At 44.4% G+C, this 18,164-nt stretch overlaps 1 protein-coding gene across 3 annotated transcripts in view; it reads left to right on the forward strand.

Annotated features, from left to right (window-relative positions):
- Positions 1-18,164, forward strand: part of FNDC1 (fibronectin type III domain containing 1) — a 66,621-nt gene that overhangs the window by 9,977 nt on the left and 38,480 nt on the right. For all 3 annotated transcript variants that reach the window (XM_083830261.1, XM_083830262.1, XM_083830263.1), the window contains exon 2: positions 16,155-16,364. In XM_083830261.1, coding sequence (XP_083686387.1) covers positions 16,155-16,364 — 210 coding nt within the window. The remainder of the gene's footprint in view (positions 1-16,154; positions 16,365-18,164) is intronic.

An 18,164-nucleotide genomic window follows, 5' to 3' on the forward strand; every position in this document is an offset into this window, starting at 1 on the left:
AATAAAAGCTCTGGTAATAGTAAAACCATGTTTCCTGTTGCTGGTCCCTATCCCTTGGAAGAAAAAGGCAGGATTGTTGAGTTTGTTGTTATTGAATTGGCTTTTTTTTTTTTCTTCAATTATGCCCACCAGAGCTGTGTTCTCACTGTGCCTGTGCCAGACCCAAGCCTGGTGACAATGCTAAATCAGCAATTGTGTTGCTCCTTTACATAGCAGAGCACAACAAAATGTTTTTTCCTTTCTGCACAAGACAATTGTGTGTCCTCAGCTGTGGACTGAGCAGGACTTTATTTTTCTAATTCGATGCTAGGGTAAGGTATTAAGTAAGGGTAGGTATTAATTGCCACTTTTTCTGAAATTTTTCTTCCCAGTTGTTCTTTTTCCTTTTCCCCCACTCCTTTTTTTCTGTTTTTCTCTCCTAGTGTCATGGGTTAGGTTGTCCTGCCTCCAGGTGATTTTATTTTACCACCAATGACCATGGTACTCCTGGAAGACCACAGTCAACATTCACAAACTAAAACTGAGATCAAAGAGCAGGTTCTGCCACTGTCACTCATGCATATCGATACGTACTCTGCTAGTAGATCCCTTGAAGTTAATGCTGGTATATGCAACTGGAAACATAGTAAGACTGTGGAGAGGTAATAAAATCTGACTCCAAATATATGCTTTAAAAAAAAAAAAGTTAATAATGCAGAGCTCTGTGGTTAATTCTTTACTGAAATATTTAAAACTCCATGTACCTTTGGGAAGTCTCTAACCTCACTGGGAAGGCTGATTAGTATGCTAAAAGCCAACATCTGCCCTACTTCCCTTCCATTCAGTGTGGCCCGTGGCTGTTATTCTGAGGACAATGGTAGGAAGTCGTGCTGTAGGCAAGATCTTGCTGGATGTGGGGACATTATTAGAGCCACCACATTGCTGTGCTTGGGATACAGTGATGCTGTCACAGCTCCCTGTCCTGGAAATAGAAAACAGCTGATGCTGGTTGGCAGACCTGCTGGTGGTGATTACTGCAATGAATGGAGAGGACTTACTTCATTATAAAAGCAAATACAATAAAAGATTTTATAAAGGGCATTAATGGCAGGAAAAATACTTCTTCTATCCTGTCTCCCTGATTTTTTTTTTCCTTTGCATTATCAGGACCGTCTTTCCCTTCACTCCTCCGTCCAAATCTCCCACTTTGTGTTCAAACATGGATGCATTAGTAATGGCAGGCAGCTGTCCGTGCACGTTGGTAATGAACCGGTCTGCAAAAATGGCCTCGATAATTATTTGTGTATTCAGTGGTAGATATCCCCAGGCTAAACCGAGGGAGTTGGCAATGGATTCTCTTTTACAAACCTGGAGAGATGTAAGTGCATCTTTTCAATACATTCAGCTGCTTTTCAGGGTTATTAATTGGGTAAAATCTTTGCTGACCATCCCAGCTAATAGCTGTCAGACCACAACGTGTACACTGACGTGTTATTTGCCTTGGTTGTGTGTGCTCGGGTATGACAGCACCTAGCACCTACTACCTATAATAGTACCTATAGGACTAGGCATGGGTAAATGTGGAATACCGCCCTGGGATTTGCATGAAGACATTGCTTTGGATCTGAGTGAAGAGGTTTTCTTTCTGAAAATGGAATAAGAAGGTTGTTTATAGAGAAGGAAAAGCTGTGCCTATCCATTTCTTTTGAGTCCAACCTTGCGGAAAACTCCTAAAAACAGTGATAACATTATTCTGCGTTTTGTCTGGGTTTTGAACTTTGGGAGGCTTGGACCGTGTGCAGCCAGCTTCCCTTTCCAGGGTACAAGGCTACGTATGTATTTTTTGAAAGACCTTTTACAATAAATAATGTGGAATAAAGTTATTTAGAAGAGTCAGGGCTGGTGTAATTTCAAGACATAACGTATGAGCAGTAATATATTACAGGTAAGTAAGTAAATAATATTTTAGTGCTTTTTTTTTTTTTTTTGTGAGGAGGAAGAAGCAGATTTGACTGTGTTATTTTAGCATGTACTTTTTCAAATCCCTCTGAAGAAACTTAATCTCTGAGAGCTGCTAATGAAAGAACAGAGAGTAATGCTGAGCCAGTGCTTTGTTCTTAGCAAACCCGTGCTTTGGGAAACTCAAACCTTTTCTGATTTATGGAAGGTTTTCGATGTGAAATATAAATGGAGAGATTTAACTTATTTTCCTTCAGTGCATGATGAAGCCTGAATTCCTACTTTCTGACTTTGTGAGTCTGAGGAATTTTTGGCAGTTTCTAGTGGAAAGTTAAAAGTGCTCTTCAACTAGAGATGGAATGGAAAAAACTTTACATAAACTTGTGAATCTCTGGTAGATTATAAAATCTGTGCTACTTTACAGGGTAAAGGAGCAGGTTTACAATACACTGAGGTGGTTTTAGAGAAAGGAGTAAACCAACCTCCATCCCTCCCCACCACCACCAAAATGTAACTACTCCAGAGCTCTTAGGGAGGATGATTTGGTGAAGTCTGTGATGCCCGTAAAGGAATGAAACAAAACCAGAGCCATACCACCCAAATTGCCAAGACTTTGGATCCAAAGCTAATCTTTGCTTCTGAAGTGTGTCACTGAAGTGGTTTTTTTTTTTTTTTTTTTTGTGAAAATACCAGATAGATACCTAAAGAACAGTAGAAGCTCTGAGTTTCTGGCTAGTTATGGCTTGGTTAATACTTCGTACTTCTTCCACAATTGATGAAGGTAATCCATTTAGTGGTGTTAAAATGTCAGAGATGAATTGTTGTATTTTTTTTCAGCGACTTTAGAGAATGGTGTATGAAGGTGGCTGAGAGATGCAAGTTGCTGCCCTCCCACACCCCCACCCCAAACTCTGCACTCCCAAACCTGTACCAAGAAGGGCAGCAGCTGACTTCTGCTTTGGGGATCTGCCATAAAACATCCCAGCATCCAAGAGCTGGGGAAGGTTTGGAAGTAAATTAGGTGTTTGAATAAGAGTATTTCATTGAATGAAACTAGGCATAGAAAGTGTGTAATATGAACTACGCATATAAAGCTTTGTGCTTTATGGCTGTGGGTAACCACTGCTTGGTGGGGTTGAAGTGAAAGCTGGTGCAGATACCAAACTGTGTTGCCTGCTGTGAATTTCCATGAGCCATATCCATATCTCCCATCAGAATTATGCATAATGTTTTCTTCAGACTTCGAATCCACATGTCTGCATGGCCACATTTTTTTACTCAATTGCCCCTGTAACGTGCCACTGATTTTAACGAGATTGCGCTGATGTGAAAGCAGAGCAATGGAGTGGAGATTTAGGTTCATAAGAAGTGATCCAGGTGCACAGCATAACAATGCTGCTACGGTTTAGTTGGCCTCCTAATGGGCAGTGCAGTTTTAGTAGGTGTGTTTTCCTCCCTGGAGATCAATGGCCATGCCTGCAGGCAGCAGGACGCAGGTTTGGCTCGCAAGAGCACATGCTCTAGCTCTGACTTATGTCCCCTGCCAACCCACTTCAAAGCTAGCTCAGGCTGCTGGGATGCAGGGAGGGGAAGTGGTGGTGAAGTGTATGCATGACAGCCTGAAAACAATACTCTCTCTTTCTTGCTACCTGGCATCCTTGTAGGCCCACCTAGGGGGGTAGAGGCTCACCTACAAGCTGTCTGGATAGGGGTGAGGACAAATGTGGGCATCACATCACTGCACTGCAGCCTGCCCAGGTCCCACGTCCAGGCTGGGCAGAACAGCATTGTGCAGGCATCGGTGCTGGAGAGAGGCATCTGAGAGTTTCTGACCCTGCATGGGCCCAGGTGGACCTGTGTGGGCATCAGCTGGGGGTGTAGAAGTGCCAATTTCATAGAAGTGAAATTATGTCACAGGAGTGTCAGCTGCTAGCACAGGAGTCAGTATGTTTTAGAAGAGAGATAAAAATCCATCCTGGTGCAAGTTTTGTGTTATCTTCATGGTGTCTTTTCCTGTTGTTGCGGATGAAATTGCCAGGCTGTTAGAGCAGGGGGAGGGTATTGCTGGTCATCACTGGTTGTGCAGCCAAAATCCTGCCTGGGATCCCAGGGGCACAGCAGCCCCACAGCTGCAGGGAGCCTTTTCTTCCTCTGCCCCTGCAGCATGTAGCTGACATGAGCCACTGACTTCTTGCTGGATGAACTGGCCAGTGCACTCAGAGAGAAATGCAAAGTGGGCTTAAGGCCACTTTCTCTCCACTCAGGGAAGTGTTACCTCTTGTGATACTCTTGGACTTCTTTAGCATCAAGTAAACTGTTTATCCGGGGCCAATGCAGTTATGGACCCCAGGATTTTTAGAGATGGCTGTGAGAAGGGTGCAAGGATTGTGCATGCATACAGACAAAACAGGGATGTCCCAGGAGACACGTGGCTTGCACATATTTAGCACTGCTTGGAAGATTTCTATTCCATGGTGTCCGTCTCTTCTCTTCAATGGACAGCGTATTTTCAACACTTTATTTGATATCAGAACATGCATAAAGAAGCAGTACAAGATGGGTAGCCATGATTTGAAAGAGGAGACTAACCAAGCAGTAGGCCTGTTGGCTTTCAGTCAGTTATGCATGCTCTTTACTTTCCTGACAGAGCTTTGAGATTCTTCCTTTTAGACTGTCAGAAACACAGAAGTTAACTCACTCTCACTTCTGAGTAAACGAGGAATGTGAGTATGAAAGCCATGATAAATCAGAGGTGTAAATAATGCGGAGACTAGAGCCATGTACACAGCGTAGAATGACACAGTCTTTGAAGGAGCTGATTTTGTTGCATAAAATGTCTTGCTGTGGCATGAGGAGCTTGGGGTGGATTCATGTTCTGTTTTTCTGTTGTTGTTGTTGTTTTGGTTGTTTTTGTGTGTGTGTGTGTGGTTTTTTTTTTTTTTTTTTTTTTTTTTCAGGCAGGTCTCCTGGTTGTCACTGAATTTCTGACTTGGGCTAGGGAACAGCCTGTAAAAGGATTATCTAGAGGAAAACAAACTCTATTATCTTTATCCTGTGCATCTGTCATGCTTGTGTTTGCAGTCACAGACCTCACCACTTAGAGCGCCCTTAGGCTCTGATTTATCTTAGAAACACGGCTTAAGATGTTGTAAGTTGATATTTGTGCTCGTTCTGCAGTTGGATGTCCATTGAGGCCTAGGAGTGTGAATTTCTTGCCCACTAGGTCTGAGAGTCATGGGAGCCCCCAGCTGAAACTCTGCAGGAGTCCTGCAGAGCAATGCAGGGTCAGCACCAGGAGACCTCAGGTGCATGGCAGGGGAGAAGAACAAAATTCCCTCCTTCTGGAAGATGGGCGACTGAAATGATGTGCGTGGGGGGATCAGTTGGGATTGATGGCTTTATCAGGCCCATTTACAGCTCATGCTATTACTGTTTATCATTTTAATGGTGTACAAGAAATAGGTTGTCTTTGCTTTTAAAATAGTTTTTCTTTTAATCCGTGAGTTCCCCTTTTCGTGAAACTAATTTCCTGTGACTGGCAAGATAAAGGAGAGGTCCCCACTGGAGTACCACAGAGGCCAGAACCTCCTTCTGTTTTAAACCCTGGAAAAGGTTAGACAAAGTCTAACATGAAGAACACAGAATAACACCAATGTGAGTTAGGCAGCAGGTGGCAGAGATGTATCCAGACAAAGGGATGGTTCGAGTGGCAGATTTAAAAGCCACTTTCCAATGCTGCTTTTGAAGTAGCTGGTTTTAAAAACACTTCTGAAGTGAGTCTGCCAAATGTTCAGCTTTTTCCATTTTTTGTTTATAAGGGAATTGAGAATAATTTAAGTTTTTATGACGTACATTCGTCTGTAAACGTTGCTCCATTTTCTCTTAGCAGTTGAAGCTTTTATTGTAGATGGGCTACAGTTCTACATACCGTACCTGATTTTATAGTCTATGCTATATCTATCTCCATTGTACTCAGCATCTTATGCCTGGAAATTTTCAGTAGGCCTGCTGCTGGAATGGGTTTCATGTTTTATGCTCCCAGAAATGGCTGCTGAGTCGAGCAGTCGGCTGCAGTTCTCCAGGAGCTGAAGCAGTGGCCTGATGTGAACCACATGCCCCGGAGCCCAGGCAGCGCGCTTTGTGCGGGTAGCAGCAGGGAGCCCCGGGGCCTGAGCTGTGCGGCCAACAGAGCTCAGGACCCTCCTGCTCAGCTTTACTGGGCTGTCAGGGTGGGGGGTTGTGTCTTCTCAGTGGACAGGCCTCCTCCCCTCCCTCCAGAGTGGGAGCAGATTTCAAAATGATCTGGGGATGGTGTGCTACCAAGGTCTCAGCTTGAAGAGCACTAAAGAGGTTTGGATGAAGTCTTGAGCCAAAGAATTCAAGTGTGTGCCATGAGGGGAATTTTTAAGTGTTCTTCAGTCAAATTTCAGTCCCCAGGTGTTCTCACCTGCTGACTGTCATGTTTTTAACCCATTGTCACGCTGGATGTTTGTGGGACATTATCAATTCCTTTTGTAGCTGTCATTCTGCATGTAATGTGGGCTTTAATCCACCCCTGTGTTTCTGTGCTTGGTACACCATTGGTTTTGTCTTGGGGTCTTGGTGGGCAAACAAACCCTTCCCAAAGGGTGCGCTCTAGATGGCCACACTGATGCAAATGAAGCTTTCCTATCTTCTGTGATGACAGTTCATACCAACTGGTCAAGCAGTTGAAAAAGAAAGGTATTTTTGCATCAGTTAAAAAAAAATAATAATAACAGTAAAAAAATCTAAGGAATGGAGTGTGTTGTATGGAGTAGAGGACTGCTGATAACTCCTCAGAAAATATCTGGGTTCAATAGGAAGTGACTTTGGCAGAAGTTTTGCAAGTGCTCCTCATGGGAATCCCAGCAGCAATTTGGCACTTCATTTTTGGAGACAGCACTTAATGTCTCAGTCCCTAGGTGCTGTGATGTTTTTCCTTTTTTTCTGGCTCTAAGGTCATTTATTTTTGATCTCTTATCATCTTTGTAACTGTCCTCTTGAGTTTCCTTGGTGGGCCTGTATCTTTCTTACAATGTAGTCACTGGCTATGGAGCACAGTTCTTATAGCAGCAAGGTTTCATCGCACTGTAGAGTAGAATAATCTCCAGCTAATACAGCCAGAATTATATTGATTTTTTTGGATGATATTGTGTTTTTATTTTGGTTAATCTGTGAGAAGTTCTCAAATGCTGGTGCTACTGCTCTGCATGGTATTCGCCATTTCATGTTTACTTCTTTGTGGTGTATTTTTTTAATCTTCCAAATTGTTCTAAATTTTGTCTGTGGGTCATAGATATATCTGCAATTTATATTCATGTATATATAACCATAGGGAAATGTTAAACTCGCAAGCACATAAGTACTGCTAGATCGTCCTTATTATTGTATTGCATATTTCATTCTTCGTGAATGTTAGCGTTAAAAGCCTTAAATTCAGGAAACTCCAAGTTAAAGTTGCAGTCTTGTCAGCATGATGGTGCTGAAATGTGTCCCAGAGGAGCTGGGAGTGTTGAGTCCTCAGCCTGCATTAGAGACCAGCCTAGCACCGTTCCTACAGCAGAGCTGGAGGAGGTCTGCTCGCGTGGTCAGTTAGTTCAGTAAAAAGTCAGCCGAGAGTAAATGTTAAATTGTTGATATGACTTACGGACCTGGCTCTTTTTCATAGTCTGGAATAGTATTTGGGATCATTTTTGCTGGTAGATACTATCATAGTAAAAGTATGTACATTTGTATTTGTCGTTTTGGATTCCTTGGGAAAGTCAGGAATGAAGCTGTCATCTGTACGGATGTCATGGTGTCCCACGGAGCTGTGCTGCTCACAGATCTCCTGCCTTGTCCTCCAAACTTACTGATGGAGAGCCAAGAAGAGAATGTCTCTTTTTAGTGCATATCTTTGATAAAGGGGTTGCGAAGCTTGCAGAGCAGGACGCAGACTAGTAGTGAGTCTGAACATGATTGCTGTGCCGTGCGTGGGATAAATGGAGGAAATGACCTCGGTCAGGGTGTGGGAAGGGGATCCAAGATGGAAAGCATTTTCAAATAAACTTGTTGTAGCCCTTCACTCTTTGCGCTGGTGAGGGGTGGTCCTGCTGCCTACCACCCTGGTCTGTGCAGGGTGGCTCAGCCTGGTGGCAAGGGGTGGACAACACCCCGTGTGGATGTCTGCAGACCGGGGCAGGGCTGCGGTGCGCTCTTACAGCCCCTGCATGTTGCTGGGGGTTTTGCTGGAGGGAGCTGGCCTTGGTGGTTTGGTCACTGGAGACACCTCAGTGGGAGGTGTCCAGCAGGTGTGAAGGAGGAGGGTGACCCAGGTGTGGAGGGCTCCCTTCAAAGGGCATGGACACAGAAGAAAAGCTGTGTCGGCTTCAGTGGGAGCACGTGAAGCCTTCAGTAACTCATCACTGGTTGTTCTTAAGTCATAATGTATGGGTTAAACACACTGAGAAGTATGTTGCTGAGTCTGCAAAGTGCCCCAGTCCTGCTGTACATAGCATTCAGAGGGCTCTTCAAAGGGAGCACTGGAAACTTCTGTTAGCACTGTCAATTGAAAGAATGTCCCCTGGATGCCAGGTAACTCCTCTACAGAGGTATAATGAGTAGCTTTGCATAAATCAGACATTACTGTTGGATACTGGTCCTCTGCCCCAAAATCCTTGGTGGAGCCCAATGAATTATGGCACGCTTTCCTTTGTGCAGGAGGTCGAGCGTTCCAGTCCCTGCTTTCTGTGGCCAAGCAGAAGTGTGTGGTAATGTGCTGAATGATTTTTCTGTGGGAAACAAAGGATTTACGTGTCACTTGCCTCCACTGCTTTAACTGATCGGCTTACTTCCAGGAGGAGACCTGAGCTGAGCGTGTGAATTAGTGGCACTGAAAAGCTGACCAGTCTACGCAGGAACAAGGTTGGCAGTGCCTCTTAAAATGCTAGGGAACCTACCTTCTCGGTAAACCTGAGGCTGGATTTAGTCTCCCCATTTCAATCCTACCTTCTCTTGCACTTTTACATGTGTTAAGCACATCAATGCTACAAAGAGCCCAGCTAGAGTTAGTGCCATGCCCCGTGCTGTGGCTGATCTGAACTAAGTCAAGCCCAGGGTCTTTGCAGTTGGAGCAGGCAGCACATTGAGGTTCAGAGGGCCACATCAGCACTGCCTGAGCTGGCTCACCAGCTGCAGGAAATATCTTCGCAGAGTGAACTCTTCTTAGGATGGACCTGATCCAGAACCTCGTTGAAGCCGGTGGAATTGCTCCCATTTTCTCAAAGGAACTTGGATCAAGCCATCAGCTAAAAAAAAAAAAATCAAGTAAAAATCCATTAACATTTTGCCAAAGTGACACGGCACATTAATTTTTGGGTGGAAAACAAATATCTTCTTGTGGTATTTTGTCTGTCCTCTTTCTTCTTTGCTTTTCTGCTGATGTGGCTTTGGGATAGCTGTGTGAAGATAGGTAACAGTGAGTATGTGAAAGCGGGGAACAAAGCAGCCGCCCCTGCGTGAATTGCTGGATGAGGAAGGTGGGCTGTGCTTTCCAATGTGCCTCTCATTGATGGTAAAATGCCATTTTTCTTTTGCTGCTCATGAATAACAACTGGATGGAAAGCCTTGAGCTGTGCAAAGGATTTCAGCGCTCTTTAGAGGCCTGGCTCTGGTAGTAAAGCTCTGCTTTCTCCCTTTGCAGTTGCGCTTTTTCATAATCTATTTCAAATTGGGTGAAAAAATAAAATGGTGTAACCAAATTGTCCCAACCCTTAAAACCAACGTACTAAGTGGTTCACCTGCTAGAAAACTACAGAGAGCCACATGGAAAATGATGCCCATTGCGGGCATGAAGAAACGATGGGTGATCATTTTTACAAGCAATAAACTCTTTTCCTAGCAAAGATCTGGCTGTGATAGGGGCCTTGGTGCATGAACCTGGTTTCCCCAGTGCCTTCTGTGGGGTCACCATCCCTGAGACTGTCTGCACCCATCAAAAGTTGCCAAATGGGGGCAACTGTAGAGGCATCCTCAGCTGCATTTGCCACGTGCTACAAACTTAAGCATCAGCAAACATACATTTTTCAGCAGCTGTATTTAGGGGAGGCTGATGCAATAAGTTATAGCAGTGTGGATGGCTTACAAAGGGTCTTACAAATGGAATTCATTTTAGAGTTGCCAATTGGAGAATCAAAATATAGTGCCTCTTTTTTCTGTTCGCAGTCTATCATTTTTGGTACAAGTACAGCTGATACTTTTATGTCTATTCCTCCGTGATGGTAGGGCTCGGGTACTTAGGAGTATGCATGGCACACAATATCATTATATCCTGAAGCAATAGCTCAGAGATCTAGGAGCAACAGCTGGCTGAGGTACTGTACATTTCTAGCCTTGGTGGTTGGTCTTGGGAGGGAAGCTGCAGGGTGTTTGTAAACTGAATTGCTCAGCTCTGAAGCTGGATGGCTCTCACAGCTTGGCAGTGGTGCAAGGTAATTATCTTGGAGGACAACTGATTGTGCTCAGAGAGCAGGTAAGGACTTCTGAAGACAAGGATCCACTCATTGAGGAGGGTGATTGAACTGAGCAGTTTGGTACATTTTATTTTAGTCTTCCTTCCTTTTTTTTTTTTTTTTTTCTGTCCACACAAGGATTTCCTTCCCAGTTGGCATTCTTGGTCTTTTCTAATGTGGGCATTTGATCACTTTCTGACAAAACCAGCTCTCTCTTCAAGCTGTTAGTTTGCCAATGGTGGGTCACTGTGCTTAGCCTCTCAGACTTCTGCCTGAAATTAAAAGAGAGGTTGGTAGATGTTTATCTCTCCAGCAGAACACTTTTTATAGGTCCAGTTTTCCAGTCCTGAAATAATGGCACATGGAAGCAAAATGCAGAAAAGTTGTTGCTGACTTGGGAAGGCAAGAGCAAACATTCAATACCTAGATTTGTGGTGGCAAATTGACAATGCCTTATTTTTTGTGTGTGTGTGGCCTCAGATTTCAACTACTTTTTACATTCATATCCTAATAAGTTTGAATCGCTTGGGATATTTTCCCCCACAATTACAGATTGATTACTAGGGGTCAGTACTTTCCTTTTCTTCTGGAGCTGATCTGTTTTTTCCGTTGCTGGATAATTGATGGGGGCCTCTGAAGAATCTGTGATTTGGCAAGTGCAAGCTGCCTCCTTGTGTGGTTGTTTAGAGGATGTTTTATCCTCGGCTTAGAACTCATACTATGGGCTTACATCATTTATAAAATGTTCTCCCACAGCCCTGACACACACAGAAACTTTGGCAATACTAGTGGACATTTCAACTATGGAAAGTCAGTACCAGGGCTTTGATCAGCCTTGCATTTTTGGGGCTAAGATGCTATATACAAATTCCTGCAGCTGTAGCTAATGTTGGATTTCCACAATGAAGAGATCACAAGGGAGTTGCTCATTCTCATGTTCTGGAATGTAGAAAAGGGCTTGATTTTATTCTAATTGCAGGTAGCTCTTCAGATGAGATCTGAAGCTGGTTAGTAGTTGATCTGGTTTGGCCAGAATGGAGGTTCACAAAACAGTTAAATCATATTTGGAACCCAAAGTGAAAAGCCTAGCAGTATTTACAGGGAGAAAGTGTAGAGATGGAGAACAATCAGCCCTCAGTTCTGTCAAGCACTTGGTAGCTAATCCGGAAAATTATTAGAGAAGAGGGGCTGGAGGTGAATGCATTTGAAGAGTTAGCCTTTTCATTGCTGTTGTTTTGGGATGTCATCGAGTGTTTGTCGAAATCAGGTTGAGATCCTGGTGCGCCAGAGTAGGTGTTACATGGGGAACAGACAGCTGCAGTCCTGTGGGCTTTTATCAAGGTCAGAGCTACTGTGTCTGACAGGAAAAGCCACGGGCACTGTAATAGCTGTCAGCTGTCCAGCTTTCGTGCTGATCTGAAATCTTGTCTAGGGATCTTTTAGGATCATCTTCCGCTGAGAATTCAAGTGACTTGCCCAGGTTTAGACCATTGCAAAAGGTAGGGAGAGATGCCTGGCAGGATCAGGCTGCAGGGCAGTCCAGGGAAGTGGTGGGAATGTTCCCTGCTGCTCAACGGCCCTAAAGCTCCTTGCTGTCCTGGTCCCTTTCTGGAAGCCCATTTATCTGGGCTGGACTATCTGGCCTGGATGGACCTGCAGTCTTGATGTTGGGAGTGAGAAGTAGTGCAACATGTCCATACTGTGACGTGGAGATACTTTATGCCAGTAGCTAGTAAGATATTGGGATTTCTTTATTTTTGGACCTCTTGGTAAATCTACCACTTCCTGCATCCTGGGAGTGAGCAAACTCCTAGATACAGTCCAGTGTGTTTTTTCTCCCCCCGAGGCAGATGAAGTTTTATTTACAGATCTCTGCGCCACTTGTTGCTGAGACCGGTGCACATGCACGCTTGGTAGATTTTTATGTTTGAGGGAGGCAATTTTTATCATCAGATTAATCTGTTTAGAGGGGACTGGAGGATCTGTGCAAAATTGTGTTGAAGGTAGATGAAGCCCAGAATCCCCCCAGTGGCTCCAGCTCCGTGTCACCCTTACCTCATTTCCATCCATGCTACTTCCCTCTTGCACATTTCTCAATTTCATCACTTTTTCTTCCTAGTCTGCATCAGATTTCCATTTGTGTTCCTATTTTCATGTCACCTTCAGAAGTATTTTAGTAATTCTTTCTCTGACTTTTATCTCCCCTGTTTCAGCCCCTTCTCCCTGCCTCTTTTCTTTGACCTGTTCTTGCCTCCCTCAGTCTAGGACTGCAACGATGCCTTGATTTTTCAAGAGGTTTTGCTTTCTTTAGCCCAGCAGAAAAGAAAAGAAAAAACAAAAAACAAAACTATTGCATATTCTCACAGATCTTGTTTCCAAGGTCTACATCTAGCACCTAGATGTGCAATGGAAGGGATCCTAGTGACAGAGGAAGGTCATGGGATGTGTCCTCGTAGCACTTGACCTGTAGTGAGAGCATCATCAAATTATTTTTTCATGAGCTGCGAACTGTTTAAGTCCGTTGTTCCTGGGGAGTTCTGGGTCCCCACAGGAAGGGCTACTTTGGGAAATGAATGACTTAGAATGATGCACCAGATTTATTTCTTCCTTTTTGTCCTTCTCCCTGCCTGCCCCAATGAATATTGCTTGTTTAGAACAATGTTTTGTTTTGTTTTCCAGTGTTGTAGGTTTTTTGTTTGTTTGTGTAAAGACAAATGATCCTGGCCAGCAGGACCAAACTATGGCACTTAGGGCTCAGTGAGCTCAGCCTCCACAGTCCTTCTCATTGAAATTTGTGCTGCTTGATGGAGTCACGATGAGAGGAGCTGGAGAGTGCTTGGATGTGGGGGCTGCAGCAGCAGGAAGCAGTGACTTGCTGTCCCGTGGGGACTTAATGAGTGGGAAACGTCCTCGCTGGTGGAGAGCGCTGGCTCTGTGGTGTGCAGCTGAGCCCTTTGGGACAACAGCCCTGCAGGTGCTTGTATGGGACAGAGAAAGCCCAGCTTCACCTTCCTCTGTGACTGAGGTCAAGGCCTTCAGCCACGTCCGGAATTGGGCTGTTGGCTCCCAGGCTATGGGCTACAGCAAGGTGGGCAAGTTTCATTCTGCTTCTCTTTGCTTTTAATGACAAATCGCTTTCTTGTCAAGCCTGGCACAAGGTTCACACAAAAAGCCTGGGTTTGATGGGTCAGTATTTAGCATCAAAGTTGTCTAAACTGCTCTCTTATAGCTCTGTCTGGACGCTTTCGTGTCAGTCAAACTGTAACAAGAAAAGATAAGTAAAAAGTGGAGCTAATTAGTGAAGCAGGAACTACAGGCAGTAAAGTGTGGTGCTACAGTGAGGAAAGTAATCTAATCCTTAGGAAGCACTGATCCCCTTCATTCAGCATTAGCGCCGATAAACTTCTCTGCCTAAAGCCACATTTGTTTTAAATTGAACGCTTGCCATATGGCTTTCTGGCTGGGCTAGCTCCTTTTGTATCCTTTGTCCCTTGAAATTCTCTTTCAGTTCCAGCCGGAAGCTGTGACTGACTGGCAAAGCAGAGTCAATGGGCTGCAGCATCCCTCCCTGCCATCCCGCGTCCGTGGGCTCTTGGCACTCAGTGGGACCCTGGTTCGATGTGGGTGTTGAGATGTGGGGAGGTGGTGGCTGCTGACAGCATGTGAGAGAGCCAGGAGAGGCTCTGGGGACAGGGCCGGTCCAGCCTGGCCAGAGGGAGGGTGCGGGGACATCCCATCGCAGCCAGCTGCTGCTTGAACGAGGGCTACAAGAAAGCAATTTCTTGGTGGTGTCAGGCCACAAGTGCACTGGGCGGCAGCCACAAGTTGCAGTTTGGGAGGTTGGGTTGTATGTTTGGGAAAACTACTCTAGGCAGCTGGTGCAATGCTGGAGCAGGTCTGCAGGGAGGCTGAGCAGTCTCCATCCATGGAGGTTTTGAAGATTGAGCTAGGGAGAACCGGGGCTGGTCTTGCACAGTGTTGGAGATGGTCTGTCTCTGAGAGAAAGGTCAGACAGAAGACATCCAAGGATCCCTTCCACCTTGAATTTTGCCATCGTTTAGTTCTCCATGGTGGTGCTGTGAATGAAAGCTGCTGCCTGCATGGTCAGTGACTATCAGGCTTCTGAAATCTGTGCTAAGCAGTTGCTCAGGAGAGCAAGAAATAGAAACTGTGTGGAGCAGGTGTTTCATAGCGTGTGACTGGATGTTCCTTGAAAAGTGGGCAGGGAGCCTCAGGAAAGCAACCGTGTTTATTGTATAGAGAAAAACATTTTATTAAACACTTCGGGCCAGATCCACTGCTGCGATACAGGTAATATACATTGCTCCGGCAACACAAAGTGTCTGTAAAACTGGTTTAACTGGCTGATTGATCTGGGTTTATAATGGCCTCGTTCTGTTGGTCTGGTGAGGAGCAGCCAGCGGAGAGGAGCTGCTGCAGTCTATGTGTTTAAAATGATGATCTGCCTCTCTGCAGGCAAAATAAAATGACGAGGTTTACCATGCTGAGCTGCTTTCAGTAGAAAAGCAGAGTTACCTGGGAGTGTGCTGTTCTCTGCTTGTGTTATATATCTGTTTAGCACTGAAACCTTGCATTTCCTACAGAGATTTCAAAGGGAGCTCTGCAAACAGCTTTGAGAGTCACTGTGGTCCTTTCCAAAGGATAAATTAATAGAAGAATGTTTATTGGTAGGGTGTAAGAGGATGCAACTTTGTCAGCAGATCAAGACCCAGTGAACAGGTTGATTATAGAAGCTGTCACTGAGCAGAAGTATTAGAAAAGGATCTGCTTTGGTGTATGTGGGGACATGCAGGCATTGGTGCATAGTTAAAGTAACATAATTTAAGTGCTGTCATAAGTACGAGCTCCCAAACTGGTGCTGGAAAGACAATTTCACTCCTCCTCTGGCTGGGGGTACTTTGGTGTGTCGTTGTCTGTCCAGGTGCCGTCCCAGGCTCTTGTTCTGACATTGCTGTGGTTGCAGTCACTGGCTTAGCCAGCAAGCAAGAGGGTTTGAGTACAAGCAGCCTAGTTGCTTGAGTAATCCTTGCTTTATTTTCACCTCCTAAAAGAGTGCTGCTAACAGGTAACTCATGTAAGCCATTTGGCAAGTTATAGTGTGGGATGTTCAAAGGTTCATACGATGGGAGTTTGTGAAGTCAAGAGGAGAGGCGTGTGCAGGACAGACCTGATGAATACGAACTGTTAGCAATGGGTTTAGGAGAAGAGAACGTGCTTTTAATGTAGATTGCTTTCTGAAGTCAAGTTTAAAAATAGTGAAATGGTTTTGTGCTTCATTTTTCACTGACCTTTAGCACTTGCCAGAAAAAAAAATGTGCTTGTGTGCCTGAACTATGGAAAGGGGAATTATAAAAAATGGGGAAAGATTAAAACAGGAAAGCTGCAAGACAACCCCAGTTTCTGGCAGGGGTTCTTGTATTACAGTATGTGTTCACTCTGTGAGTCTTGCGCCAGTCTGTCTGAACTGCCTGGGAAAAGTCCCTGTTGAATATTGTGCATCCCACTTGGAAAACTTGTTACTGCATTGGGTTTTATAGCAAAATTAGGACACTATAAAATTATACCCTTTGTTCTGATGATATTTCGTAGATGTGTTTGCAACAGAAATAAGTGGGCTGCTGTACATGTCATGTGCTTCATAATAACTGCGGTGGGTTTTGTGTGTGTTTGCTTGTTTTTTTGAAGAGAAGGACATGCCAAACAGACCTCTGAGAGTGCGTGCGCAGTCTCCAGATGGCAGGTTTTCCTTTCGGTGGAAGCCACCTTATGGAGCGGGCTTCAGGGGTCCACGCAGCAGATCCCAAGGTCACCTCCGGGGGTATGGAGAGAGCGGCCGAAGGATGAGTTACGCTCCGCTGCTGCAAGAGCGACAAAACCAGGAAGCAAGGAAACTAGGTGAGCCAGATTGCTCTGATATCATCTATGTGAGTTGATGCCACACTGCCCTTGGTTATCACCCCATCAATTCATTCTTTGGTTTCACTTGCCATATCTGACAAGGCTGCTCTCCAGGCAAAAAGCAATCAGTCTTCTGTAATTGCCTGTTGCTGCTAGGTGGTCATAGATCACGTTATTGTAGTCATCAGAATGATTTCCTCTTGCAAATGAAAATGTTTGCTATAACTGTGCTCAGTGGAAGGGCATTAATAGCAGGGGAAGGGCAGAGAAGAAGAGGCATAGCTCATAGTTCCTTGCATGCGGTGGGACACCTCTCAAATCCATTGTTTCTTGTCCTCTTCTTAAAAATTGTGCTTCTGCATTATTTCTGACTGGTGGAGGAAAACTTAATGCTTTAATTTAATGTATCCACGTTTACCATCAAAACAATTTCATGGACTCCATACTGGAGTGTTATGCTTGTGTGTCCATGTTTTCTCCTGTTCCTTCCGGAGGTCCTGGTCACTGCGGGCTCCCAAGAGTCAGGTTGGCCTCTTCTGTGCTTCCTGTCCTGTCCTGTTCTGCTGTGCTGTGATGGTCTGCACTCCTTCACTAGATAACGTGCCCTCGACCTAAAGGATTTCCAGCTAACTGTAGCAACGGGGTTTGTAACAGCTTTGTTTCTCCAGAGGCTGAGCATTTCTTTTTCTGCTGTTTGTCTCGTTCCCCTCTTACCTCTCTCTGTCCTGAGGACTCCTCTACACTGAGTGGGCTCTAGGTCTGCACTCATGACTCTTACTTTGATCCTCTTTCTGGAAGTTTCATCTGCTTTTTGCTGCTTGGATGCGTTTGCTCAAGGTTAAAGTTCTTTCTCTGAAAATCTCTCCTGCATGCTGGAAGCCCATCCCGCAGACAGTCTGGTCTTGGATTACAAAATTGGTGATGGTTCCAAAATCACAAGTGGCTGCCAGAATTCCCGGCTTTGTAATATAAATATCTATTTCCTCTTCTGCTTTGTTGGTTATGTGTAAAAAGAACATCTTTATCCTGGTTTGTCCAAAGAGAGAGAACTCCTCAGTCACCTGTCAGTTATTCACACCCTTTCTGAACAGGGATCTCTTAATTATCTCTCATCCCTTCTCTAGTATTAACTTTTTCATCTTTCTCTGCCAAGACCAGCTCTGGGAAGAGACTCACTGTAGATACCAGCGCTTCCATGTCTGTGCAAATGTTGTGTTGGCTACCCAGTACTCCCATGGTCTGAGCCCCTCCATGGTGCCTGGTTGCTCTGTTTTCTGTAACTGCTTCTGTTGCTAGCACTTTCATCCTGCTCTGACTTGCTTCAGGCTGTGGATGTCCCTAGGTGTTATGTACTGTTATTCTTTTTTTGTTGTTGTTTGTTTGGTTTTTTTTGTTGTTTTTTTTGTTGTTTTGTTTGTTTTTTTATTCTGTCATGGGTTTAGTGAAAATTCAGTAACGTACTTAATCTTTATGAGAAATAATATGTAACCTGTTTTTAAGCATATACTTCTGATTTTCATTGCTTTTATACTATTCTTTCATCAAGAGGGAGAACGTGTTTTTAAATAATCAAATTATCAGGAGAACTCAAACCTATAATACAGGACCATTGCGATGTTTTTTTCATGTTAATAATTTGCTTTCCTGCTTCTAAAATGCCGACTTTATTGTTCTTACTGTATGCAAGTTGAAATCTCTGAGATACATGATATGAACCTAAATAAACTAGTTCTCTTCTTGTATCTCAGACAAGGATAAAATAGATTTCTACCTGAAAAGACTGATTTTTATTTACAA

Source organism: Anser anser, assembly GCF_964211835.1.
Source record: "Anser anser genome assembly, chromosome: 3".
Taxonomy (NCBI): Eukaryota; Metazoa; Chordata; class Aves; order Anseriformes; family Anatidae; genus Anser; species Anser anser.